General features: G+C 37.9%; 1 protein-coding gene across 6 annotated transcripts in view; it reads right to left on the bottom strand.

Annotated features, from left to right (window-relative positions):
- Dock4 (dedicator of cytokinesis 4) overlaps positions 1 to 27584 on the bottom strand; it is a 445644-nt gene that overhangs the window by 80805 nt on the left and 337255 nt on the right. For all 6 annotated transcript variants that reach the window (XM_087206716.1, XM_004839630.4, XM_004839627.4 and 3 more), the window contains exons 24-26: positions 25817 to 25944; positions 23346 to 23480; positions 7341 to 7439 (exon numbers count right to left, since the gene is read on the bottom strand). In XM_087206716.1, the coding sequence (XP_087062842.1) occupies positions 7341 to 7439; positions 23346 to 23480; positions 25817 to 25944 (362 nt within the window). The remainder of the gene's footprint in view (positions 1 to 7340; positions 7440 to 23345; positions 23481 to 25816; positions 25945 to 27584) is intronic.

Raw genomic sequence — 27584 nt, 5'->3', positions numbered from 1 at the left:
ACACTTTAGGATCACAGATCAGTCTGGGGTTCAGGCAGAGGGACAACACTGCCAGAGGGAGCAAAGGGAGGCCTGCACTGCAAGGGGGTGGGGAAGACATGGGATGAAAGATGATTAGGGAAAAATAAAAGACTAATGAGGACAAAGACAAAGAAAGCTCAAAGAAATAAATGATAAGTGAAAAGGGATGAATCAAAGCTAATAAAAACCCCTTATACTATTCCATGGTAAGGAGTTTGGAAATTTACCATATGGGCAATATGGAGACATGGAGGGGTTTTATGCAGATGTATAGAGGGTCAAACTGGTGTTTTATGTGAGGATCACATAAAAAAGGGTTTTGCATGTTCACATGACACCATGATATGAAATTGGCACAAGAGAGAAATCAGGTTTATGAAACCGAGTTGGTAAAACACAGAAAGAGGAACTGTTAGACAATGAAAGATGAGTCCAGAAAATAAAGCATTATGATGCAGGCAGGCAGATCAAGAGCAATCAACAGAAGAGAGCCTTCTGGAAACATTTCTTTCACTTACGATTTAGAGTACACTCAGCTGTTATTTTTTAAATGTGCCATAAAATTCAAACATCTAATACCCTTGATATGGGGTTTGAAGTCAAGTAAAGAGAATTAGTAATTATTATCATATTAAAAATCTCTAGTTTTAAAATTGAATCTTTAGGGCTGGGGATTTAGCTCAGTGGTGCTGCCGCCTGCCTCGCAAGCACAAGGTTCTGAGTTTGATCCCCAGTACCCAAAAAAATTAAAAATAAAAAATAAATTGAATCCTTAAGTATATTTTGGGAAATAATTTCAAAATGGTCTTCAATCTTGACTGATATAATTATTTTTATTCAATCATGTATTAAAGACAGTAGGTCAAAATATTATATAGTAAAATATGGCTTTGTGGAAACAGGCGAAATTTTATTAAAAGGGCTCATTCATGCAACAAAGATTTTGATTTCTAGGTTCTGTGCTTACCAAAGACATGCTCCCTACTCGTAAGGAGCCCACAGTTGTAGAAAATACAAGAAATAGCAAATAACCAAAGTGTATTGTTGTGTGATATCAGAGAAGGTGGACTGTAACCTGTGAAGGCTTCATCAAGAAAGGGATATCCTACCTGGATTTTGTAGCACAAGCAGAAATTAGCTAAGAGATTAATAGCATTACACATCTGAAAATGAAGTTATGGTAGAATAGGCATTTCTGATGGAAAACATTATTCCCAAGAACTAAAAATCATATATATGGTTTGTTAGGAATACACAAGTGGTTTTAAGAGGCTGGAGTGAAGGATGTCGGGAAGGGGCTGGAGGATAACATGGCTGAATGGACTGAGGATAGCAACAAGGTGACAAAGACTGGGCTTTTCCCTGAAGACAATGGCAAGTGGTCAGAGTTTGAAAGGTGAATTAACCCTTAATCAGATATGATTTTCTGAAGGTTCATGAAAAAGCTGTACTTCCCAGAATTTGTATAATCTCATGCTTATGGCAAGATTCCCCAGGGTTCTATATGAAAAGTCATAATCAACAAAGAACAGGAGTCTCATGCTGAATATATATAAAATACCAAGGATATGGACAAATTTTAGCCCCCAGAATAAGGTGGGTGTATAATAAAACATTACTGACGACGGAAGGAGAAAAAATACTTAATCGCTACCTAGCGTTGCCTTTTGTTCATTTTAAAATAATGTAATGTTCTACGGAAGGAAAAATTAAACAGAGTGCCGGCCCTCAGGTCTTCACTCCTACACACTTGTGTTCTGATACCGTGACTCACGCCACTCACACACCAGTACCCAAGGGCCAAGGAGAAGAAAGAGCTCACTGTTCAAAAAGCCAGCAGCCACTTCACAGTGACCCTACAGGCATCCGGCTTCTTCAAGCACGAATGGAGTTAAAATACCATTCATCTTAGTAGGTATGTGGGAACTTTACACTTTTAAAATTTATTTTGATTTAGTGAACCACTGGAAAATGCTGACAGATCTTTCTTTGAACTGCAAAGAATAAAGGAAAAAGCAGTGATGTTGAGGATAAAAAGCAACAAAAAATATAAATCTTTAAGCACAATTTGTCAGGATCAATTAAAACTTAAAATGCATATATCCTCTAACCCAATAATTCTAGTTCCAAGCATTTATTCTACAACAATAAGGTGAGTCCATAGAGATCTTCACATACATAGGTTTACTGCAAAAATCTTTTTAGGGGCAAAAATCAGAAGTATCCTGAATGCTCATCACACGGAGAATGGTTAAACCATGGACCATCCTTTTAATAAGATTCAGAAAAAATGAGATACCAGAATATGTAATATCCAAGAGACACTGCCACGTGGAAAAAAGTGCAGAACAATATGAACTGTATAATCACACTGTTTTAAAAAGTGTGGCTGTAGACAGCACAGAGGGTAGTTGAGAAGGAAACAACCCCAGGCATTAACAATAGCTACCTCTGGGGACTGGGACGTGAGTGGGGTGGGAAACCTAAGTTAGGGCTTGAGTAACTTCCACCAAAATCCGTGTGTTAGAACCGTAATTCTTCAAAGCGGCCTTAATAAGAAGGAAGCTTCATGAAAGGTAGTTGGGTCACAGAGGCAGAGCATTCAAAAACGGCTTAATATCCTTCTCTCAGAAGTGAAACCCGGCTTGTTTTCTAGTGGACTGTTATAAAGCAAGGCGACCACTTGAGTGCGCTCTCTTTTGCGCATGCCCACTTGCACTTCCGCCTTCCCCTATGAACTGCAGCAGCGTGAGGCCCTTGGCTAGAGGACAAGCAGATTCTGGCCCCGTGCTTTTGGACTTCCCAAAGTATACTTCTTTTCCTTACAAATCTTTATAAAGTACCCAGTCTCAAGTATCCCATTATAGCACTGGTAAAACAGACTACAAACAGGATGTATACTTTTGACTTATTTTTTTAAAAACATGATAGTTATGTGAGGTTTTTGGTGTCTGATCCTAATATCAACTGTATTTTCCCATTAAATATCACTATATTAATTTGTACCTTATTGATAATTCCCTTATTTATTTAATTTCTAACCTAAATGTAGGTATCAAAAAATCCTCAAAACTCTCCCTCTACTAATTTGGCCTTTCTTGGATGTCTCTACAACTAGCTCTGAGTGAAGAGCTCAGGATGTTAACAGAATTCCTAACTTTCTCAATTACTTGGGATAATAATAGCATCAATCAGTCTTCATGGCAGGGGATGAACTGTGAATGATACCACAGAAGTGTTCAGCAGCACATCTACCTTATGGTTGTTGGGGAAGTGTTGACCATTATCATTGTTGTTTGTATCTTGCACATACACTTGTAACCTCATTATTTAGATGTGGTTAATAAAAGATTGTTTAGCCTTGATATCCCCAATATCTAGTCAACATGCTTAATAAATGATGAATCACATAACTGACATCTATAATACAATAATGGAGCCTTGCTTCATGGGGTCCTTTTGAGAGGTAAAGGAGCTAATATTAATCAGTTGTTCAGAAGAGTCCCTGGTACATATTAAATTCTATATAAAATGTTTAGCGTTAGGGTCCTCAGTTTCATTACTGAACCACCAAAATCCAAAATGGCTCTATAATTTTTTTTGTCTTATTATCCATTTGGCAGCAAACTTTGACCTGAACTATTTGTAGTCTCTCTTCTTCCTAGAGTGAGTATTCTGTTTCACTGTAGATACTATGGCAAGTATTTTACTATAATATACAGTGTATGAACCATATTATCTTTCTGGAGTTGGAAAAATTCTGATTTCCAAAATACATTCAGTACTAAGGATTATGGGCCAATATTATTATCTTTGAAAAATACTGTAATATATCTGTGAGGAACATAACCAAAACTAAAAAACTGGGCCCAGGAAAAACTTATTAAAAGGTAACATCTGAACTTTTAATACACAGATTAAAATCAGATGACCCTATTTATGGCACTTACTTCCACTCTAGTCTTACACTCAGAATGGTGAGCTTCCTCCCAGTCAAGACTGATTCTTTCTTCTCCTTTTCTTTCTGAGAAACCTGACCTTGTGGGTTAACATCTGTCTCGTGTATCTTTAGCTTCTCTTCTCCACCCGCTCTAATCATTAATATTTAAACATGCTTAAGTCTCCTTCATCATAAATATCCCTCTGACATCTAAAGTTATCTTCAGTAGCCACTTTATCCTGTTCTTCTTGAAATGTTATACATTCTTACATCTATTTTGTTATGGGTTAGATCTAAAATGTCCCCCAAGAGTCTCATGTGTTTGGAAGGTGATTGGATCATGGGGGCACTGTACTCATCATTGGATTCATCCACTGATGAGTTCAGTAGTTGAATGTGTTGTTAGGAGGTGGGGCTTGGTTGGAGTTGAATCACTATGGTTGTGAGCTGGAATGGTGTATTCTTGTCCCTAGCTCCTCCCTTCTCTTGCTGTGATTTCTGCCTACTATGATGTGAGCAGCTTTCCTTGGACAGGGCCTTCCACCATGTTGTTTCTACCTTGGTCCCTGCCAGCGATGGACTGAACCTCCTGAAACTGTGAGCCAAAATAAAACTCCTTTATGTTGTGTCAGTTGTTTTATCCCAGCAATGGGAAAACTGACATACATATCCTATTTTATCTATTTGTTTTTGTATTCCTTAATGCATGACTATATGCCTTCCATACTCACCACTGTACTAATGTTACTCATCAGGTTCCCTAATGATATTAATGGGTCTCTTCATGAGGTCACATCAAGACCTTACCTTAAAGCAGCAGGTACTGTTCCCTCCTTTCTCCTTAGGAATCTATGTAGTAGGCCTCTTTCACTCTACACTTTCCTTCCATGTTCACATTCACTCCTATCATGTTGACCGTTATTCCTGGTCTAACAGTTTCCAAACCTACACTTGCAGACCAGGTCTGTCTCCTGAACTTCAGACACTGTTTACTAAACATTTTCATTTGGATATCCTTGAAGTGATCAATCTCAGGCTAAAACTTAATTTACCTTTTCTCTCAAACCTGCACATCTATTCCTTTTATGTACTATTCAATGAATAGCATCAACATTCACCTAGCTGTTAAAGACCCCAGGAGTGGTTTTCAATTCTTCCCTCTCCTTTATATTTTCTAATATAATCAATCACTGAGTCCTGCTAATTCAACTTCCTACATGTCTCCAGAATCTACCACTATGATCATCTCTATTTCAGTCCACAGTTACTTATAGCTTACATTACCACATAAAATTCTTCATAGAGTTCTGCCTGGTTTTTGACCTCATGTAATCTATTTTCAATAGTATGACCATCAAATATGAACATTATCTTTCCTTCTTTAAAGCTCCCAACAGCTTCCAAATATCCTCAAAATAAAGTCTGTGTCCATTCACAGAGTCTTATGTTCTACAATTCTTTTCTTTTAAACTCTGTATTCTCTCAAATAAGCAATAAATATTTCTTGAGAGCCTATGGTATGCTAGGCGTACTCCAAGGCGTGACAATAGAGCAATGAACTAGTCAAAGCCTCAGACATCAAGGAATTTATAACTTAGTGGTTGAGGGTTACGGGAAACACATAAATAAGTAAAACAAACCCCCAACTCTAGTGTTATAAAGATGGGGTAGAGGATGTGCTACGTCAGTGAAAGCACTGAAATGACATTTTATTTTATTTATTTTTTGTAGTGCTGGAATCAAACTCAGGGTCCCATGCTTGGTAGACAAGCACTAACCACTGGGCTACACCCCCAGGCCAAGAGACATTTTAATAGGAGCAATTCTCAGCTCTCTCAATTCTCAGCTGAAACCTTCCTTGGGGAGTCTTCCTGTTTCTCATCCTGGTCGCATCCATGGCCTGCTCAGTGCTGGCCATGCTGAAGGTACTCAATTTGTATTTCCTGACAGATCCAAGTATTTAGCATCAAACAATTCTCATCTGGAAGCCCAGCTAATTCTGAAGAGAGAAATAAATGTTCTATGAAAAAGGCGTGTTGCAAGACTGAAATAAAGTCTATGTAAAACACTTCACTCATCATTTCCACTGGCTTTATTGACAATGTGAATATTAAAACATAAAATTCAATACCTAAATTAGTTCAAGTCTCTTAATTTATGCTTCTCTGCTACTTTTTAATTCTCAGGCTCTATAAAAATATGTAATCTTTTAATAGGAAGTTTTGAAATATGAAGTCATAGACTTCTTAAGCAAATTCTAATTACTCTTTAACTGTGTTAGTCAATTTCTGATGAAAGCAACCTGCAAAATTATCTTCTTTTTTATGCACAGATTTTCATATTCAGAGTGAGTAAGTTCTAAGGCCTTTTATGTATTTTTAATCCTAAACTCAAGACTGAACATCAGAAAGAAAAACATGATACCATATGCCAATAGTTAATGATAGAAAGATTGTATTTGCCCCAAATCATTTTTTGTTTTATATACCTCAGATTATCAACTGCTCCAAGGTAACAAAACAATTCTTCTGAGATCATACAGTATCTTTCAGGCGCTTAAAAGACAGTAAATGACCCTATGCACTATCTACACAAAATATCTACAGATCTTCCCCTAAAGCAAAACAGTATAACTATACTTGTCCTATAATTCTCCACTATGCAGCATTTAAACAATTCTCCCCATATGATGGTTTACATATGCAAGGTGTTTGGAAAGCTGAAGAGATGAAAGAGAAATAAAAGTAATTAAGAACAGATGACAGGTCATTCCTCTGACTGAGGATAATCAACTTCTAAGCTTTTAGTGATACCATAAAGGAGCCATTACAATTCTCCAAATTTCAGCAAATATTGAATTTTTATAAACCTGGCATTCTTATTTTCTACTTAATATCAGCCTGCCAGACTAGCACAGCATATCGCTTAAGATGATAGCTGATAACAAATGTCAAATACAACTCTGCTTTTCTAGCCAGAAAGTTGCAGTCAAAGCTACAAAAGTTTTAAAAGGATGAAATCAGCCAATGTGGTTATATATCTGCCCTTATATTAAGCCAATAGCTCTAGGTACACTTAGCCAGAGTTAGCCTATTTGCTTTTTTACTCCTTCACCCTGTCATTGTTTCTAGTTTGTTGAGCTTTTATGATAGATGTTTCAAATCCTATGTCCTTCTCCAAAAGAAGGGTTAATTGCTTTGCTCAAGTACAGAAATCTTACAGAACAAATACAGATCTGTGGACAAAGCTGAGAAAATAGGTTAGAATTTAATTCAAAGAGATACAACAATTGATAAGGAACTATCTGAAAAGTAACAAGTAAGATCAAGAGAAACAAAAACAACATACATTAAAGGAAGCAATTTAAAATGTCACTTACCCTTAGTTCTTCCTTTGTATTAAAACTATCAAGAAGTTGTTGATAATGTCTATCTGTCATTTGTCGTAACAGGGACAGGAGACAGGCCACAAATTCCCCCTAATTAAAAAAAATCATATTTTTTTTGAGGAAGGACATAAAAGAGCATCACCTTCAAAGAAAATACTTTCAGGGCTGGGGATTTAGCTCAGTGGTTCCGGTGCCTGCCTCGCAAGCCCAAGGTCTGGAGTTCAATCCTGGGTAACAACAACAACAACAAAAAATACTTTCAAAAACCACCGTGATCCATATTCATCCTGTGAAGTCTTAATCTAAATTACCCACAACACTATAGCCAAAATTTCTCCCTGTGGTGATAACTATTTACTGGAGATATATGTATTTTCATGTTTAAGATAGATGTTTTTATTTGGACATAAGTTTTTTCACTTGGGAACTAACTCTACGCACTTAGTTTACGACCACTTACTGAGCAGTTAAAATACCTCCATTCATTCTGTAATTTAAGCCTCATATCAATGCTTTCTGACAGGGGTATAATACTTAATTAAAAAGGTAAAATGTAGGTTCAAATGGGCTGCAACACTTGCTTTAAATCACATAACTAGAAAGCAAACGGCCTGGCGTTATCAATGCCCAAGTCTTTTTCACTTCAAAGTTCTTCTTGTAACTCCATGCTCTGTTTTTTAATTCCCATGACCTCCTACCATTCATCAGAGTACATAATGTTGGCTTCAATTTTCTTTAGAAAACAGTTTTAAGTTAAACTATTCTTTGTGCCTGAGCTGTATGTGATTTGCTCCTAATAAAGTCCCATTCTTAAAAACTAAAAATGAAAAAATATGCACAAAATTCCCTTATATTTGAAGGTTTAAATAAAATTTCTATCACATTTCCCAATCCACAAGTAATTTTTAAAAATTCTTTTTTTGTGCGATATTAGAGATTGAACTCAGGGACTTCACAATGAACTAAAGGTCCAGCCCTATTTGTTTGTTTATTTAAATTTTGGGACAGGATCTTGTTGAGTCATTAAGTTGTCCGGGCTGGGCTCAAACTTTCAATCCTTCTGCATCAGCCTCCCAGAGTGCTGGCATTACAGGCATGCATGACTGCCCCTGGCTAAAATTCTTTTGTTTACAGTGTAACCATTTTTATTCAGCAAAGAATTTATCTACTTTTAAACAGAGTAATAACCTTTAAAACAATATGAACACAATAAGAGAAGCAATCAGTGGTAACTAACTGTATATTTACAGAAGTGCAGTTTAATTGGCAATTGGTTTCTTTGAGTTTACATGGGAAGAGACAATAAGATCACATGTGAAATTGGAGACTAAAAATTCTGAGAAGTAAGATTTTTACAGTAGAGACAGCTGGGCCAGCACAGTCACATGTATGTCTACCAGATGCCATAGGTAGCCAGGAGACATAACTTCATGGCCTCATCAGGCAACGAGAGATTCAAGTTGTTTCTCTACATGTGGACAGTAATTTGCAAAACACAGGTACGATGTATACTTATTCTAGTACGTTAGTTGGTTAATACTAAATAGTAGGGGCTAGTAGAAATACCCCCGAAGCTCAATACATTACCTTGCTAATGAACAAAGGCTGATATTTCAGACATGCAATAGAAAATTTGAAGAAAAAATTGTTAATAATTTAGTGCATTTGTGTGAGGAAACAACCCAAGGCTGGGAAAATAACTGTCTGAAAGGACTGCAAGAACGTTATCAAGTGTTCACAAAGGACTGCCAACAGAGCTAAACAGATACAAGGTGTGAGATTAGGCTTCAATGAATGGGACACTGCAGAGAAAAGATTACTACACTTGAAATTCTCTAAAATAAATCACACAGAAAATTGAGGGAAAAAAAGAGAGAAAAAGGTCAGTGACTTGTAGGGCAACTTTAAGACGCAGAATATATATGCCATTTGTGGCTGTGAAGAGGAGAGCAGAAAAGTAATTGAAGACATAAGGAGGAGGCCCTTCAAATTATTTGAAAACAATACACATAAATATCGAAAAAGCTCTATAAACTCAAGCACAAGAAAATCACACCAAAGTACATAATTTAATTCCTCATAACCAGTGATAAGGAGAAAAATCAACACCATTCAGAGAAAAAGCCACTTTACATACAGTAATAAAAATAAGGGTGAGGGAAGATTTCTCTTGAGAGTAATAAAATCTGAAAGACAGCAGAACATCTTTACAGTCATGAAAGGGAGGAAAGACTATGACAACTATCAACTAAGAATTTATTATCCAGTGAAACTGTCTTTTAAGAAACAAGGTAAATCAGAGGGAGGGGCTTCTGAGCCACCATCCCACTGCTCCCGGTCCAGAGGAAGGGGCTTCTGAGCCACCATCCCACCGGCTGCTCCCAGCCCACAGGAAAGGGCTTTTGGGTCACCATCCCTACCGCTGCTCCCGGCCCCTGTCTCACCTCACCCAGCTCAGAGGAGGTAATCCATGCAGGTGCTAACAGCCCCCTGCCCCAGTCGAAATGAGAAAACATGCAAATAAATCTCAAAACCAGACTTTCAGATCACCTACAGCAACCACAAAGGGAAATGAGATGGAACACTCTGATACTCAACCACCTGGATCCACTGAACTGGCAACAAAAGGGGATCTGGAAAAAAATGAAATCAGAAATAATTTCTCAGATAACAGGAGAAATTGTGCCCCTAGTGCAAGACATGATTAATAAATCTAGAGAGGAGCTCAGGAACATGATGGAATCCCAAAATAAGAAACAAATGGAATCCATAAAACAGATGCAAATGGACTTCCAGGACATGAAAAACTCCACTGAAAGTCTACACAGCAGAATGAGCCAATGTGAAGACAGAATTTCAGATATAGAAGATAAGATTGCAATTAGTGACCAGGAAAAGAAAAATTGCTTCAAAATTATAAGGGAACATGAGAAATCAATCCAGCAGCTGCTAGATGATGCAAAGAAGAATAACATAAGACTGATTGGGCTCAATGAAGAAACAGGAGAGAGTGCAGATGACATAAAAAAAAAATCTCTTCACAGAAATAATAGCAGAAAACTTCCCAAGCAGGGGAAAAGAGCTTGACATACTGAAAAGTGAGGCATATAGGACTCCAAATAGCCTTGATCAAAAAAAATCTACACATAGGCATATAATTGTTAAGATTCCAGAAACACAACAGAAGAACAAAGTTCTCCAAGCAGCCAGAGAAAAGAAACAAATCACATACAAAGGAAAGCCCATCAGAATCACAGCAGACTTCTCAACACAAACCATCAAGGCAAGAAGAGCTTGGAGTGACATATTCCAAGCCCTAAAAGAAAACAGCCTCCAACTCAGATTGATTTACCCTGCAAAACTATCTTTCAAAATGGATGGAGAAATAAGATACTTTCGTGACAAAGAGCACCTTAGGAACTTTGTGAATACCAAACCAGCACTCCAAAGAATTTTACAAAATATCCTAGGAACAGACATTGAGGATCACAACCCCAGGAAGCAAAGCAGAATGAACCCATCTGGCATGAAAAGAAATTAAATGTAAAGGGGGAGAACCCAGCAAAAAGAAAAAGTCATGGCAATGACAAGTCAATACGTTTCAGTTATAACCATCAATGTTAATGGTCTCAATTCACCAATCAAAAGAAATAGACTGGCAGAATGGGTCAAGAAGCAAAATCCAACAATATGCTGCATACAAGAAATACACTTCATTCAAAAGGAAACTCATAGACTGAAAGTTAAAGAGTGGAAAACAATTCTGCATGTGACAGGAACCTGAAAAAAAGCAGGAGTAGCTATCCTCTTGGCAGATCAAGTAGATTTCAAACCAACACTGATTAAGAGAGACAAAGAAGGACACTACATCCTTGTAAAAGGAAGACTCCAAGAAGAAGAGATGACAATCATAAATATCTATGCACCAAACACTAGTGTGCCCAACTATATAAAACAAATACTAACGGACAGGAAAAGTCATATATGCACTAATACAATTGTAGTGGGGGACCTCAACACCCCACTGTCACAAATAGATAGATCAACTAGACAAAATATAAGTAATGAAATACTAGAACTCAATCGAACTCTTGAACAAATGAACTTAACAGATGTTTACAGACTCTTCCACCCCACAAAATCAGAATACACATTCTTCTCAGCTGCACATGGGTCATTCTCAAAAATAGACCACATACTCACACATAGAACATATTTAAGTAAGTGCAAAGGAAGTGAAGTTATCCCATCTATTATCAGACCATAGTGCGATGAAATTGGAGATCCATAGCAAAAGAAACTCAAAAAATTTCATACACACGTGGAAATTGAACAACACACTTCTGAATAACCAATGGGTCACAGAGGAAATTAAAGAAGAAATCAGACAGTTCCTTCAATTAAATGACAATGACAATACAACATATTGGAATCTATGGGACACAATGAAAGCGGTCTTACGAGGGAAATTCATAGCAGTGAATACGCATATTAGGAAAACAGAACGAGCCCAATTAAACAACCTGATGCTGAACCTCAAGCTTCTAGAAAAAAGAAGAGCAGGACAACACCAAAGCTCATACAAGGGATTAAATTATAAAGATCAGAGGAGAAATCAATGCAATGCAGACTAAGAGAACGATACAAAAAATCAATGAAGACAAGAGTTGGTTCTTCGAAAGAATCAACAAAATTGACAAACTTTTAGCCAACCTTGTCAGAAAAAGGAAAGAAAAGGCCCAAATCCATGTAATTAGGAATGAAAAGGGTGAAACTACAACAGACCCAGCAGAAATCCAGAGGATCATCAATACCTACTTCCAGAACCTATACGCCAATAAGATGGACAACACAGAAGAAATGAACAGATTCCTAGATACATATGAATTGCCAAAGTTGAACAAAGAAGACCTAAAAATTCTAAACAACCCAATATCAACCAATGAAATTGAAAATGTAATTAAAAACTTATCAACTAAGAAAAGCCCGGGCCCTGATGGCTTCACTGCTGAATTCCACACGACATTTAGAGAGGAACTGCTGCCACTACTGTTTAAACTCTTCAATGAAATTGAAAGGGATGCAATACTCCCAAATTCATTCCTGGAAGCAAGCATCACCTTGATCTCCAAAGCAGAGAAAGACCCAACTGAAAAAGAGAACTATAGGCCAATCTCACTAATGAACATAGATGCAAAAATCCTTAATAAGATCCTGGCAAAGAGAATGCAGAAGATCATCAAGAAGATCATACACCCTGATCAAGTGGAATTCATCCCAGGGATGCAGGGATGGTTCAATATACAAAAATCAATCAATGTAATACACTATATCAATAGAGCCAAGGACAAAAACCATATGATTATCTCCATAGACACAGAAAAAGCATTTGACAAAATCCAACATGCATTTATGATAAAAACCCTACAAAAAATTGGAATAGATGCTCTCTACCTCAAACTGATAGAAGCCATCTATGAAAGACCAACAGCCAATATCATACTAAATGGTCAAAAACTGAAATCCTTCACACTAAAATCAGGAACAAGACAAGGATGTCCACTATCACCACTCTTGTCCAATATAGTTCTGGAAACATTAGCCACGGCAATTAGACAAGAGAAAGAAATAAAAGGAATAAAGATAAGTAATGAAGAAGTCAAATTGTCATTATTTGCAGATGACATGATACTCTATATAGAAGACCCCAAGAACTCCACCAAAAGTCTTCTAGACTTAATAACCAAATTCAGTCAAGTAGCTGGTTACAAGGTCAACACACAAAAATCAATAGCTTTCCTCTACACCAATGACAGACTCACTGAGAGAGAAGTAGGGCAAACAATTCCTTTCACAATAGCAACCAAAAAATTGAAATACCTAGGAATCATCCTAATGAAAGAAATCAAAGACCTCTTCTCTGAAAACTATGACACTCTGAAAAGAGAGATTGAAGAGGATATCAGAAAATGGACAGACATCCCCTGCTCCTGGATAGGAAGGATTAATATAGTGAAAATGGCCATACTTCCAAAACTGCTATATAGATTCAATGCAATTCCAATTGAGATCCCAGCAGCATACTTCATAGACCTCGAGAAAACAATCCAAAAATTCATCTGGAACAAGAAGAGACCCAGAATAGCAAAAGCAATTCTAGTTAACAGAGATATGGCAGGGGGTATCACAATCCCCAACCTGCAACTATACTACAAAGCTACTGTGATAAAAACAGCATGGTACTGGCAAAGAAACAGGCTTGAGGACCAGTGGAACAGATTAGAAGATGCAGAAACAACGCCAGACACACTCAGCCATCTCATCTTCAACAAAGGAGCCAAACACCCTCACTGGAGGAAAGATAGCCTCTTTAATAAATGGTGCTGGACAAATTGGGCTTCAACTTGCCAAAGATTAAAACTAGACCTATATCTCTCACCACGCACTAAACTAAAATCAAAATGGATTAAAGATCTAAATAGTAAAATAGAAACTCTGAACCAGTTGGAACAGAGGTTAGGCAGAACCCTTGAAGACATCGGTGTAGGAAAAGATTTTATGAACAAAACCTCAGCTGCCCGTGAACTAGCACAAACAGTCAACAAATGGGATCTCTTCTTATTAAAAGGCTTCTGCACAGCAAGAGAAACTACCAGCAATGTGAAGAAACAACCCACAATGTGGGAAAAAATCTTCACCTGCTCTTCCTCAGACAAAGGTCTACTATCTCAAATCTATAAAGAACTTAAAAAGATCAGACTTCCCAAATTTAAAGACCCAATCCGAAAATGGGCATCTGAAATGAACAGACATTTCTCACACAAAGAAGTAGAAATAGCAAATAAATACATGAAAAAATGTTCAACATCACTGGTCATTCGAGAGATGCAAATGAAAACAATGCTGAGATTTCACCTCACTCCAGAAGCAATGGCTGCTATCGTGAAATCAACCAATAAGAAATGCTGGCAGGGCTGTGGGGAAAGAGGAACCCTGCTCCACTGCTGGTGGGAGTGTAGACTGGTGCAACCACTGTGGAAATCAGTATGGAGATACCTCAAAGAACTAGGACTGGAAGTCCCATTTGACCCTGCTATTCCACTGCTGGGGATCTTCCCCAAAGAATTAAAAGAATCATACCACAGTGATATATGTGCGCCCATGTTCATAGCAGCACAGTTTGTAATAGCTAAAACTTGGAAACAGCCCAAATGCCCATCAACTGGGGCCTGGATAAAGAAAATGTGGTATTTTTATAAAATGGGGTACTACTCAGCCATAAAAAATGAGAAATTAGAGACATTTATAGCTAAGTGGATGCACATTGAGGCAATACTCTTAAGTGAAATAAATAGGACACACATGTGTAAATACCAAATAGTTTCTCTCATGTGAGAAACTGAAAGTGTAAATAAGGACTAAATGTATAATAGGTAATGTGAAATAGGAAGAAAAGGGACAAAGGGGAAGGAAGTGGGAGGGCTAGGGGAAAGGACAGTAGGGAATGGGATTAATATGAGAAAATGGAAAAATAGGAACAAAATCTTTGCAAATAGGGAGGACTGGAGGGGTTGAAGGAAGGGCTGGGCAAAGGTGAAAAATAAGAACCAAGAGAGACTATGTAAAGGCGCAAATTGCCACTGATGAATGTCATTATATTGTATACCTAAAATGTACCAATGATTAGAATGAATAATCGATAATGTAAAATAGGAAGAAAAGGTCCAAAAGGGTAGGGGTAGTGGGAGGGGCAGGGGAAGGGAAAGGAGGAAAAGGAAAAATGATGAGAAATGGAAAAAATGGAAATAAAGTCTTTGTAAATAGGGAAGGGTGGAGGGCGTGAAGGGAGGGCTAGGAATGGGGAAAAAATAAGAACCAAGATGCATTATGTAAAGGTACAATTCCCAATGAGAAATGTAATTGTGTTGTATACCTACAATGTACCAATAAAAGAATTTAAAAAGAAAAAAAAGAAACAAGGTAAAAGTGCTGGGGATGTAGCTCAATGGAAGAGCACTTTGCCTAATATGAATTAGACTCCTCAATACCAGGGGAGGTGGGATAAAAAGTATAAAATAAAGGACACCCATGCTAAGGTTTACTCACTTCTTTTCAAACTGTACAAAAGGTTCTAATGCAAAAGGCAAAAGGAAAGAGAAGGAAATCAAAGGGATACAAATTTGAAAGGAGTTTTTAAAAAGCTGTCGTTCACAAACAGATTTGTGCACATGAAAAATACTACAGAACTTACAAAGAAATCACTAGAATTCAGAGAATTTATCAATGTCCCAGAATATAAGGTCAATGTCCAAAAGTCAATTTTACTTCTACATACTAGAAATGAACAATCAGAAATTAACATTTAAAATACTATTCACAATACCATTAAAATATGAACTAGTGATACGTATGACAGAAAATGTGTCAAATCTGCACACTGAAGGCCAAAGAACACTGATGCAAGAAATTAAAGCACACATAAATAAATGGAGAGGTATACTATACTCATAGATTGAGATTCAGTATTGTTAGGACGTCAGTTCTCAAATTACATATAGATTCAGTGCAAATCCAATCAATATTTCAGAAAACTTTCCTGACTGTAGAAACTGACAAGGTGATTTTAAAATTTATATGGAAATGCAAAGGACTTAGAATAGTCAAAATCATTTTAAAAAAGAAGAGCAAAGTTGAAGTGCTTATCCTGAGTTTAAGACTTATTGCAAAACATGGTAATTCACCGAGTATATTAATAGTGTTAAAAACAGAAAAATAGATAAGTGGAACAAAATAGTCAAACCAAGGAATTTTCTGGATGTCTACCAACAAGTAAATGAATAAAGACACTGTAGTACTATATATCTATACAATGGAACACTACTCAGATAAAAAGGAATGATCTATTGACAAGGATGAAACTCAAATAAATACGTTGTATGAAATAAGCCAGAACACCCCTGGCTTCTGTCAAGGAAAAACAAAAGCCAAAAAACTCCAACAATAATAGTGTACTATATGGTATCATTCATTATGGAAAATGAAAATTCAGTTACAGTAACAGATAATACAAAAAAGCAGGTCAGTAGTTGCTTAGGGATGCAGTACTAGGAAGGAGCAAGACAAAGTGAGTAAAAAGGGACATAAGAAAACTTTTGTGAGTGATGGACATGTTCATTATCTTGATTATTCTGATGGCTCATGGGTATGTACCTATATCAAAACATATCAAACTGTACATGTTAAACATACACAATTTATTGTTAAAATTATACATCATACAAATTTTAAAAAGATATGGGACAACACTGATGGATAGAATGACACTATTTGTTAGTTACTATGCTTTGATTCCACTGTGGAGTTTATTCTTTATTACAGGTATGTAGGGCAGACATTATCCATTTCACATTAGAGATAATTATCTGTTAAGGTTCAGAAATTTACCCCAAGTTTCACAGCTAGAAAATGGCAAAGTTGAGATATGAATTGAGTTGTCTCTGGCTTTACAACCCTGTAATTCAGTAGCTCTCATTCCTACTTTCCAGACTATTTTGACTTTAGAGGAGAAGTGTACTTTGGGGTTATAATTTAAATACACATTAAGTATATTAGAATATACTGATAAGCAAGGTCCATATTTATCAATCTCTTAATTGTGTCCCAATTTAAAAATGCAAATCTAGTTGGTAGAAACCAATCTAGTCTTCATTTCTTAGTTTTTCCATATCCTACTCATACAATTTTAATACATCTACTGGATTAATATTCTTAAACATTTAACCTCAGCATCCTATGAATAGTGAGATATTCTAAAGTCTGAAACATTACATGTTATTTTAGTAGTTTTAGTAAGAAAAAATTCAATAGTGAACGGACTTTCATAGTCTTTATAGTCACTATACACACATGAATACTTCTTTGAATCCCAATTATTAACTAGGTATTTGTTGTATCTGGCTTAGGACCACCGCAAATAACTTATCATTCTGATATATAATCGTTCACAACATGGTCAATCCCAACATCTTCCTCTATAATTCACTGTTATTTATTCATCTAGTCTATTTAGAAACTCCAAGAACATTCAACCCTGTTAAGTAGGATAGATGTCCAATATTTTACTGATGCATTTTTCAACCACAATGTAATTTTATTTATTTTTAAGTTATTTTGTGAATGTGTCTATGTGAAAATCTTAAACCCACAATTTCTTAAAAAGAATGAGTGTAAAAAGGCACTGAATAAAACTCACTTAGTTTGAGTGTGGCAATTTCTTAACAAATTGCCTTTAAAATTGCATAGTCTTCAGGGTTTTGCATCATTCTAAGTACAGACTGAGTATAATGGGCATTTCTATCAATAACTGACAGAGTATTAGATGACTACATCGACAGTCTCCAAGAAACCTTCCATTATATACATGCAGGACTTTTTCCAGATATTTCTTACAGAATCCTCTTGCACACCTTCCTTTCCTCTAACTACAAGCCTATAGTGTGTGAAGACTTTAGGAAACACACTTGAGTGCCTGTTTGAGACAGGGCCTGTGCTGGGCTGACTCACCCGCACTGTGTTACTCAGGAGAATTATTTACAAAGAGGTATTTATTAAGTGTAAGGAACTCTAGCATCCAATTAGTTGAGGGTGTGAAGCAAATGGCTCTTCATGCTGCTTTATAAAATCTGCTTCTATGTACCATTAGATTTTTTGAAAGGAACAGATTACAGTGTCTTTCCCCCCCAGCTGGAGAGAGTGTTTTTAAAGTTTAAAGAACACTTGGTAGAAGAATAAAAAGTATAATCCTTTTAAATAGTAAAAATAAGGCACTGTTATCTGGAATTATGATACAGCAGAAACCAGTCCTTACAGAGGTTGTAGGGAGAGCACTGGAAAAATTCATCGTGCCAGGCTCGTGGGAAGTGCTTTTATTCACAGTGTGTCCACTTAGCATGGATATATACATGCCTGTAAAGGTTGGACCTGCTCCCTGTAGGACTGCCAGGTAAAGAGTCCTTGTTCAGTGAGCCTGTTCTCCGGGAGAAAATGAGGAAGAAATTAGATAGCTCTTCAATGCTCAGAGAGAACTGACTTTGTAAATGACCAGCGCCTATTTCTCACCACTGAATTAGTTATGATCACAACAGTGCAACTATCACTTCTGCCACAATGATAATATTCATGTGACTCTAATGTTACTACAATAACTAATGACTAAAATGTATTCATCAGACCAGATAGTGTTGAAAGATTTTCACAAATTCGATGAAATCTTCACATTAACTTTGGTATATGGACAATTATTTTCTCTGTTTTAAAGACAAAGAGACAGAAGTAGAGACATTAGTAACTTGAGCAACATCCTACAGTCAATGACATGGCAAAGTAGGACTCGAACCAGGACTGTTTGAGTACTCTAAGAAAATAAAGTTTTAAAGCATAAAACCAAAGGTGCCAAATAATTTGGATGCATTTCCTAAAAAATTCCATCTCACAAACCTTTAAGAGCGTCTCACATGTACAGGGTACCACGGACCTGTGTGGGGAAGGATTTGACGTGATTTTTCTAAAATTTAGTCCACAGTATGGTCACCCTGTCTGCCCAAACTCCACACCACCACAGAGCCGACTCACAGCTCCTGAGGGTCTCTTATCCTGCACTGGTTATGAATTACACTTGCAATGGTGTAAAGACCATGCACACCTCACAGACAGGTGCAAGGCAGCCCTGCACACCTCCACGTGGACACCAGCAGTTTGAAAAAGTACTGTCAATCATGACCTCTGAAAGCCTTTAACCCTGTCTAGCATTTTCTACAATTCTGTTTCCTGCACCATTATAATTTCAGAATTTTCTAAGCACTTTAAGCCATTAAAATGTTATTATGAAAACCATAACGAAGGGGACTTTCTTCCTCTTCTGGGATGAAAGGGAAAATGGACTTCTCCCTACTCTTCCTGCACAATTAACAAAATGGGCATTATATAACACAAACAGAAGCCTGAAAAGTGAACAGACAAGGCAGACTGGCCTGGAAACTTGGAACCAAGGAACAACATGGTGCCGAGATCTCCAGGTTCTTGTTTTGTCTTGTAATTCCAAACTTGGAGCTAAAGAAGGAGGCAACCCTGAAATGCCAACATTCTATTTTCGACTAGAAAATCCCTTATGGAAGCCTACTCTGTAGCTAAAGGACCAGGAAAGGAGGAGGCTAGAAAGGCAACAGTTTTAGTAATAACTGTTCTACTCTAGCGAAACACTACAAAAATATACTGGCTTCCCTGACACTCACACTTTCAAAGTGAAGTGTGAGCCTAGACTTCCACCCCCACGAGGCTGTAACTGGATGCCCAACTCTCCCAGAGATAGGCCAGAGGCAGCCTGACGGGGAGCGGGTGCCTTCATTCAATGTGGAGGGCCTGGACTGCTAATCAACCTGCCAGTAACAAGTCACACTTCTCCTTCTTCACTGGGTGGCATCAGAGGAGGCCTCGTGGGGAGTCAGGAGTTCATTACTGCTCAACAGTAAAGACTCTTCCCACAATGGTGTCAGCAGAGCTCATGCACAGGCCCAGAGCTTTCCCGCCCTAGCCAGCATCACAGAGAGCCCTTTTCCCTCACGGGTCAATGGAAGATGAGTGGGAACCTGGGCTTCCGCCTCCATCTGGCCATAATAAGCTGACATCCTCTACTTCCACAGGCAAGTGATATCACAGACAGCCAGCTAAAACAGATGGCTTAAATAAGATACAGAATCTTATAATACAGAAATGTTCAAGTTTCAAGTGAAAATTACCCATTACACCAACAATCAAGAAGATCTCAAACTGAATGTAAAAAGACCATCCTCAGATGTCAACAATGAGCTGACAGAAGTGTTAAAATGATCGGATACATCTTTTATAGAAATTAACTTAAAGGGGTTCATAGGCTTAAATGTCAATTATAAAATTATAATGCTTTAAAGAAAAATCTAGGTGGTAATCTTCAGGATACAGGACTGGACTAAAAGAGTTCTTAGGCATGATACCAAAAGCATGATCCATAAAAGGAAAAATTAATAAACTGAACTTCTAGATGGTTAAACTTGACTGTCAACTTGATTAACTTAAGAGATTAGCAGAGCACACTTTTGGGTGTATCTGGTGGGTCACTGGGTTGTGACCTCAAGACCGTATCTGGTCCCAAGTCCCTTCTCCTCGAGTTCTCTTCCCCTGTGCTCTACTTTCCAGCCACCAAAAAATAAGCAACTTTGCTTCACCATGATGTTTCTGCCTTGGAGCTAGCTGACCATGCACTGAAGTCCCTGAAATCGAGAGGCAAATAAACCTCTCCTCCTGTAACTTGTGGGTGTCTGGCATTTTGCCCCAGCACTGGGAAAGCTGACCAATACAACTTCATTAAAATAAGAAAAAATTGATTTTGCAAACACTTTCAAAAAGATGAAAAACAAGCTGCAGAATGAGAGAAAATATTTGTATACCATATCGAGTAATGAACCATACAATACCAAGAATATATAAAGTACTCTCAAAATTCAACAGTAAAAAAGTAATTTGGTTAGAAAATGGGTAAAAGGGCCAGGGATTTAGCTCAGTGGTTCTGCTGCCTGCCTCGCAAGTGCAAGGTGCCTAGTTTGACTCCCGGTACCAAAAAAAAAAAAGAAAAGAAAAGAAAATGGGTAAAAGGCATGAAGACACATTTCAGTGAAGAGGATATATAGGTGGTAAATAATTCTGTGCAAAGATACACAGGAGGTCACTAAGTCACTGGGGAAAGGAAAATTAAAACCACAGTAAGATATTGATATATACCTATCAAAATGGACCCCTTCCAAAAAAAAAAAAACAGTGGCAACACCAAATGCTGATGAAGGTGTTGAGAAATCAAAATATTTATATTGTGTATATATTCTACTAGGGAAAAAAGTTTGGCAGTTTCTTAAAAAAAAAAAACTAAACATGCGACTACCATTTGATTTATCTGCCATGTAGGAATTTACAAAAGAGAAATGAAGATTTATGTCCCATAACACACTACATACAAACGTTTCTAATAGTTTCAATAATGACAGCTCACATCTGGAAAGAATCACAGTGACTTTGGCTGAATGGTTAAACCTACTGTAGTACATCTGTGCCACTGAGTAATACTTGGCAATAAAGAAGCACTACTGATACGTATTGCAACCCAGATGACTCTCTAGAGAATTATATAGGTTTTTAAAAAGCCAACCACAAAAAGTCATATACCGTATGAACATTTATCTATATCTATGTATCTCACATTCTTGAAACAACAAAACTACAGAGGTGGAGAAGAGTTGTGGTTGCCAGGGATGAAGGAGACAGAGGTAGAAGGGAAGTGTGTTTGGCTACAAAGGGGCAACATGAAGAATCCGTCGTGTGATGGAGATATTCCACACCCTGGCGCTATCAATGTCAGTGTCCGGATTGTCATACTGTTCTATCTATAACTCTGCAAGAGGTTACCACCGAGGAAACGGGGGGGAAAAGCACACGGGACATCTTCATATATTTCTTCTAACTGATATGATTCTAAAGTTATCACAAAATAAAAAGTACAAAGCAAAACAAAACGTTGAAAAGAGGAAACCCCAAATCTTTAAACCCACAAATTCCGGGGACATTAAGAAACAGTAACAATATGTTGTGAGCATTCACTGTGGATCAGGTAAGGCACTAAATACATGAAGCAAACCCTTAGAGGTGGGTATCATTTTACAGACGAAATCCCAACAGACCAACGAGAAGTAGTAATTTACTGTTCTTTAAATGAGACTGTGTAGCTGTTATACAGGAAGCTTTTTTTGCACTTTTTAAGGAGTTTATTAAAGAGTTTAACTTTACTTCTCCAAACCAACATTCTGTTCCTTCAGGTAAATCTCAGCACTACAAACAGATTAAATGCATTACCAGGTAGAAATCATGGAACAGCCAACCTCTGCAGGAAATTCACCACAAACTTATTTTTTACATAAAAATAGAAATTATTTTCATCAGGGCCTAGAAAAACATCCTTAAAATAGCAGTCCCATGGAACACTTTTGGTAAAACTGATGGCAAAAAGTTAACACTTTTGTAAATTATTTATACAAGAAAACTTCAGCATCTACTGTCATTTCTGCAAAGGATATTGCTTACTTGAAAGAATATTCTTTTTTATTTTGGTACCGGGGATCGAACTCCGGTCCTTGCGCTTGCACAGCAGGTGACGAAACCACGGAGCTAAATCCCCGGCCCTTGGAAGAATATTCTTAATAAAGGCATAAAAGTGTTTTTGGGTCAACTGAATATGAGTTTTAAACAGAAATGTGTGTGTAAGAGCCTGGGGATGTAGCTTAGTGGTAGAAGGCTTTCCTAGCATGCACAAGGTCCTGGGATTGATTTCTCGCAGTACAAAAATAAGTAAAATGCAGGTGTATACAAATATGTAAATATATAGGTGCATATATAAAACTATCAGCAATATTATTTCTTAATATTTTACATGAATCATGTTATTCTGAACTTCTAAGGTAGTGGGGCTTGAAGGTCCCTTAGAATTTACCAACTGAAAACTTCTCATTTCATAGCTGAGGACACGGAAGCCCAGAAGAGTGAAGATCCTGACTAGAATTAGAACTCAGGGCTCCTATCAGAACTTTATTTCACTATTCTTGGTTCTTCGGGCAACCTGACAGGTAAAAAGAGAATGGAATGTTACCAAGTTGACTAGAGACAGAAAGTCACTGATCAAATTGGACAAAGTAAGAACTAATGTCAAACTCGGCTTTCTGAAATTAAAAGCTACCGATTCCAAGGTCTCTGAACAAACAGGCTTCCTCTCCTAGTTTTCTCTGCAATCGAAGATTACCTCACTTCTATTTGAAGTGCCCGCAGATCATGTCCCAAGGCCTGATTTTCCAGATTCTCACAGCAGCTGGCCCCAAAAGCCCCTGAAGCTTTAAGAAACGAGAGCGTGCTTTAGGATCTTACAGTGACGTCCTGGAACTGCAGCCGCATGGCAGAGCTGGAGGGCTGAGGTCGGCTGGTGATCTCCAGGATGGTCCTCAGTAGGATGTCCAGCAGGCTGGCCACTATCACATCTATTTCCTCCAACACAGATTTTTCCTTAAGAGAAGAAAAATAATGTATGCAAGAAATTCTGATTACAGGTACAAATTCCCTATGATGAGTGTCTAAAATGGACCAATAAAGGTTGTGCTATAAAAAAAAAATCTGGTTTAATATGTACTTTAATCTCTCTTTAATGGCAAAGGGGGAAAAGTCCATTTCCAAATACAGATCTGAAGACTCTGAGACCCTGGATGTCACCTAAGTGGCTGACTACTATGGAGAACAAAGGTTCAGGGGAGTTGCCAGCTTGCCCCAGAGCACTCTGCCTGGCTCTGCCAAGGACGCCTGAGATAAAGAAAGGTAGGGGGATGCCATGGAAAGCAAGGCCGACTAATTCAGAACGCCAGCTGTGCCCCTCACGGGGCATGTGACCTTGGGTCAGTGTGTTCACCTCTCGGCCTGACTCCTTCCTGAAGCTTTCTCCTGGTCCTTAAACTCTGTAATTCCTTGTTTCTCAATTGTGCTTCCATTTACTTTTGTCAGCACCGGAGTCACACACGTCACTTCCAAAAACTGGTTTATGTGTGAAAGACTATTCCTATAAAATGATTTTTTTAATAATCCTGCATATAAATATTAGGAAACAGCCACCGGTCTAGACTACAACCTTAGCTCCTGCTAGGGTCTGTGGCTGTGGGGGGACTGCTTTCTTGGAGCACGGTTAATACCATCCAAGGAACGTGACAAGGAAACTCAAATTGCTCTGCACCGACTGTACCAACAGAATCTGGGTTATTACTTCTGCAGCACATAAAACTCTGTAGAAATACTCCCTACCAAGAAGATCGCTCTTTGCAAACAATACTTTTAGAAATTGTGAGTTCAAAAGAACCTTCTGACTATAATTTTATGATAAACTTTTCTTACACTTACAAGAAAACCACAAAAGTTCTCCCTGCAGTGAAATGATTTTTGCTCTGAATCCCTAATCTGCTAAATCCAAAAATCTGACTACAGCTTCAAAATTGAAATAGACATGGAGAAATACAAGGAACTCACCTCCCTTACCTCTGATACTTGGTTTTGGTTTTATGTAGTGAACGGTCTAGCTCACTTTTTTTTTGCCCTTACCTTTCTTTTTATTACTTCATGTTTGCAGTATGTAATGGTTACATTCATCCATGGGAAACTGGTACATGTATACTGTAACACATCTTAATTCTTTTTATTTCCCCTTCCTCTAGCTTACTTTTTACCTGCAGCAATTATAATTTGGAAACACATTCCAAACAGGCTGGCTCAAGTATCTGTTGTTGTAATAGAGGGAGGGAATTTTACTTTTTAAATTTTATTTTATTGGTACATTTTAGGTATACAATAGGCTTCTTCCTGTCAACACTGCTATACCCAGTTCCAGATTATCTCTGAGGCCTGGTCACAGGGTGGGTCAAACTGAACTGTCCTTTTTGCAGAGGTCTCTCTTATGACAATTAGATGCAGGGCTTCCAGCCTTTTTCTCCCAAATGGCAACTCGATTTGCACTGCCCTGGGCTCTCACTCCACCACCTGGGGTCCCATTCCAGCTCTTCAGAAGCCAGTCAGAATAGGGGCAAAAACAGGGAAACCATAACACAGAGGTACCAGAGAAGCATAGAAACGGGAATCTCAGCTCTTGCTGCCAAACTCTGCTCCCAATGAGCAGAACGTTTAATTAACAGCTACAGACTGACAAGAATTGGAACATGACATCCTGCCTGCGTGGATTTCACATGAGACCCCTGAGCCATGAACATGGGTATGTACTGTGAGTTGTCCCATTTACTAGCAAGTGCGTCGTTTTCCTCATGCACTGTACCAAGAGTCATGCACACTGAAGGGACTCCCCAAAGCCACAACAATTTAGACATTGCAGATGGGACTGAGCAACCCGTTATACTATAAGATTCCCTTCATTTCCGGGGGCTGTCCTGCACTTCCACAATCTCCATGGGACGAGGCCCAGGGGACATGGCCAAGTTCAGGCATAATTGTGCAGCCCGTCCCAGAAAGGGCCCCAGCAACTTCACTTTACAAGCAGTGATTTATTCCTGCCACAGAGCCTCTATATCAAGATTGAACACACATGTGGGAGGCTTTGAGGTTTCTCATTTTCCTCACTTGGTATTCAGTTCTTTCTTGAAATATAACTTTAGGAAACCCAGGTTATTCAGGGTTACAGCAGTCCCATGAGGTTAAAAGATGCCTTCCGAGAAAAAGCAGAAAGTCCAGCCTAGCTGCAAACAACAGTGTCTCAGATGATTCCTCGAGGGTGGTTTCTCTGAAGATGTTTAAAATTGTATTTCCAGAAGCCATTTGATGAGAACTACATACTATGACCCGTATTTACTTACTGAGCTGTTTTTCTTGATGAGACAAAATACGTTGCTAAGGATACGCGCACACATGATCAAGTCCTTCTGTTCTTGCAAGTGAATGTGGAGGTGATGTAACACGACAGGCAGGAGAATGTACCGGGAATCTGGAGAGAGAAGAATCATTAGTGTCACAGCTGTTGGAGTCCCACGCAAACCCTCGTGAATTCTTATCTACTTTTTAACTTCGTTTTAATTGTTAATTTGTTAACAATGTAGTTATAAGAGCACTAGTTCTACATGGTTTATAATTTAAAAGACAGTAGGTCCTTTCCTGAAGTCATATTCCTGCATTCCAGAAGCCTCTGGCTTTTTTTTTTTTTTTTTTTTTGAAATAGATTTTATGGTTGCTGTTGTTTCCAAGTGTTTGTTTTATCTCCAAATTTCTAAATCAAATGTTTCTCTTGATATTTCCTGGTTCACACTAAGACAGACCATCTACTACCTTCTTACTGTTATAGATGAGGACTCCTCCCTTCTCTCCTGCCTCTCAAAACAGTTACATCACAATTTCTGGTTAAGTGAACACTGTGGTTTTGCTCTCATTCAGATTTCCAACCCTCTGTATGTGACCAGATTCTTGCTTTGTTTTTCTGTCTCTGAAGCTGTTGAGAAATTATCTTTATTTATAGCAACATTTCATACTAAATGCTGTGTGTGGTCCTTCCAATCTATAAGCTCATGTCCTTCAGTCTGGGAACTTGTCTTTAATTACTGATATTTCCTTCCCTCTATTTTTCAGTCCTCTGTTTGAGACGGCAAATACACTTACATGTGAATCTCTTAAATTACTTTTTATTTTTCTTGAATATTTTCCTGTCCTTTTGTACAATTTTCTGGATGACTTACTTTATCTTCCAACTCTTCTATTTAATTTTCCTATTTTTGCTACCATATACAGTGGACCCTTGACTTACAAACTCAGTTTCTGAGAGCTGTTTGTAACTCAAGTTGGTTGTAAGTCAATACAGCTGAGATCCAGATGTTTACTTGGCTACATGCTATAGATAACAAGAGGCAGAATTAGGTCCATTAACCAAATTAACCCAAGTTGTTCGTATGTCAAGCCAGTCATAACGTGAGGTTCCACTGTATTTCATTTCCAAGAGCTTTCTTACTCTCAGGCCCAGCGTGCTGGGTGTGTAACCTGTGTAGTCACACCCATCTCTGGACTCAGAAAGGTATCATATTTCGGTAAATGCTCTACTGCCATCTTTAAATTCTCAATAAGTTAATAAGCATAGGCTTTGCATTTCCATTATGCAGACATTCCTGTTTATTTCTCATACTGTTATCTTTTCATAGCTTCCCATTCTTGTTTCATGGATGCATTATCTTCTCTCTCTGGGGACATCAGAGATAACTTGGGAGTATTTTGGGTAATTATCTTTTTCTTTCACCTTATTATTTTCTGTTTCTTCACTCTGCCTTTCACGTTTGAGTCACTAGTATTTGGTGGTCTTCCATCGTCTGTTCATCTTTACAAGTGAAAACTAAAAGACTAGCTAGAAACACACCCACACATATCTCACATATATTACAATCTTAGGTCTTAAAAACAACAAATCTAGGTAGGTTCCAGTTTATTTGAGAAGACAAATGAGGTTCAGATTTTCAGTAACTTGAGTGAAGCTGCCTACTAATAGATGCTTCAGTTGAATTCAAACTGCCAAGATAACTTTACACTTGCTGAAAAAAGTACAGTGGGGCCCTCAAGTTACGACCGGCCTAAAATACGAACAACTTG

The sequence above is a fragment of the Heterocephalus glaber genome, unplaced genomic scaffold (genome assembly GCF_053883595.1).
Source record: "Heterocephalus glaber isolate CG9 unplaced genomic scaffold, H.glaber_assembly_v1.0 deba00000676, whole genome shotgun sequence".
NCBI lineage: Eukaryota > Metazoa > Chordata > Mammalia > Rodentia > Bathyergidae > Heterocephalus > Heterocephalus glaber.
Note: the sequence above shows the minus strand (reverse complement) of the source record. Positions and strands in the feature narration are given on the sequence as shown.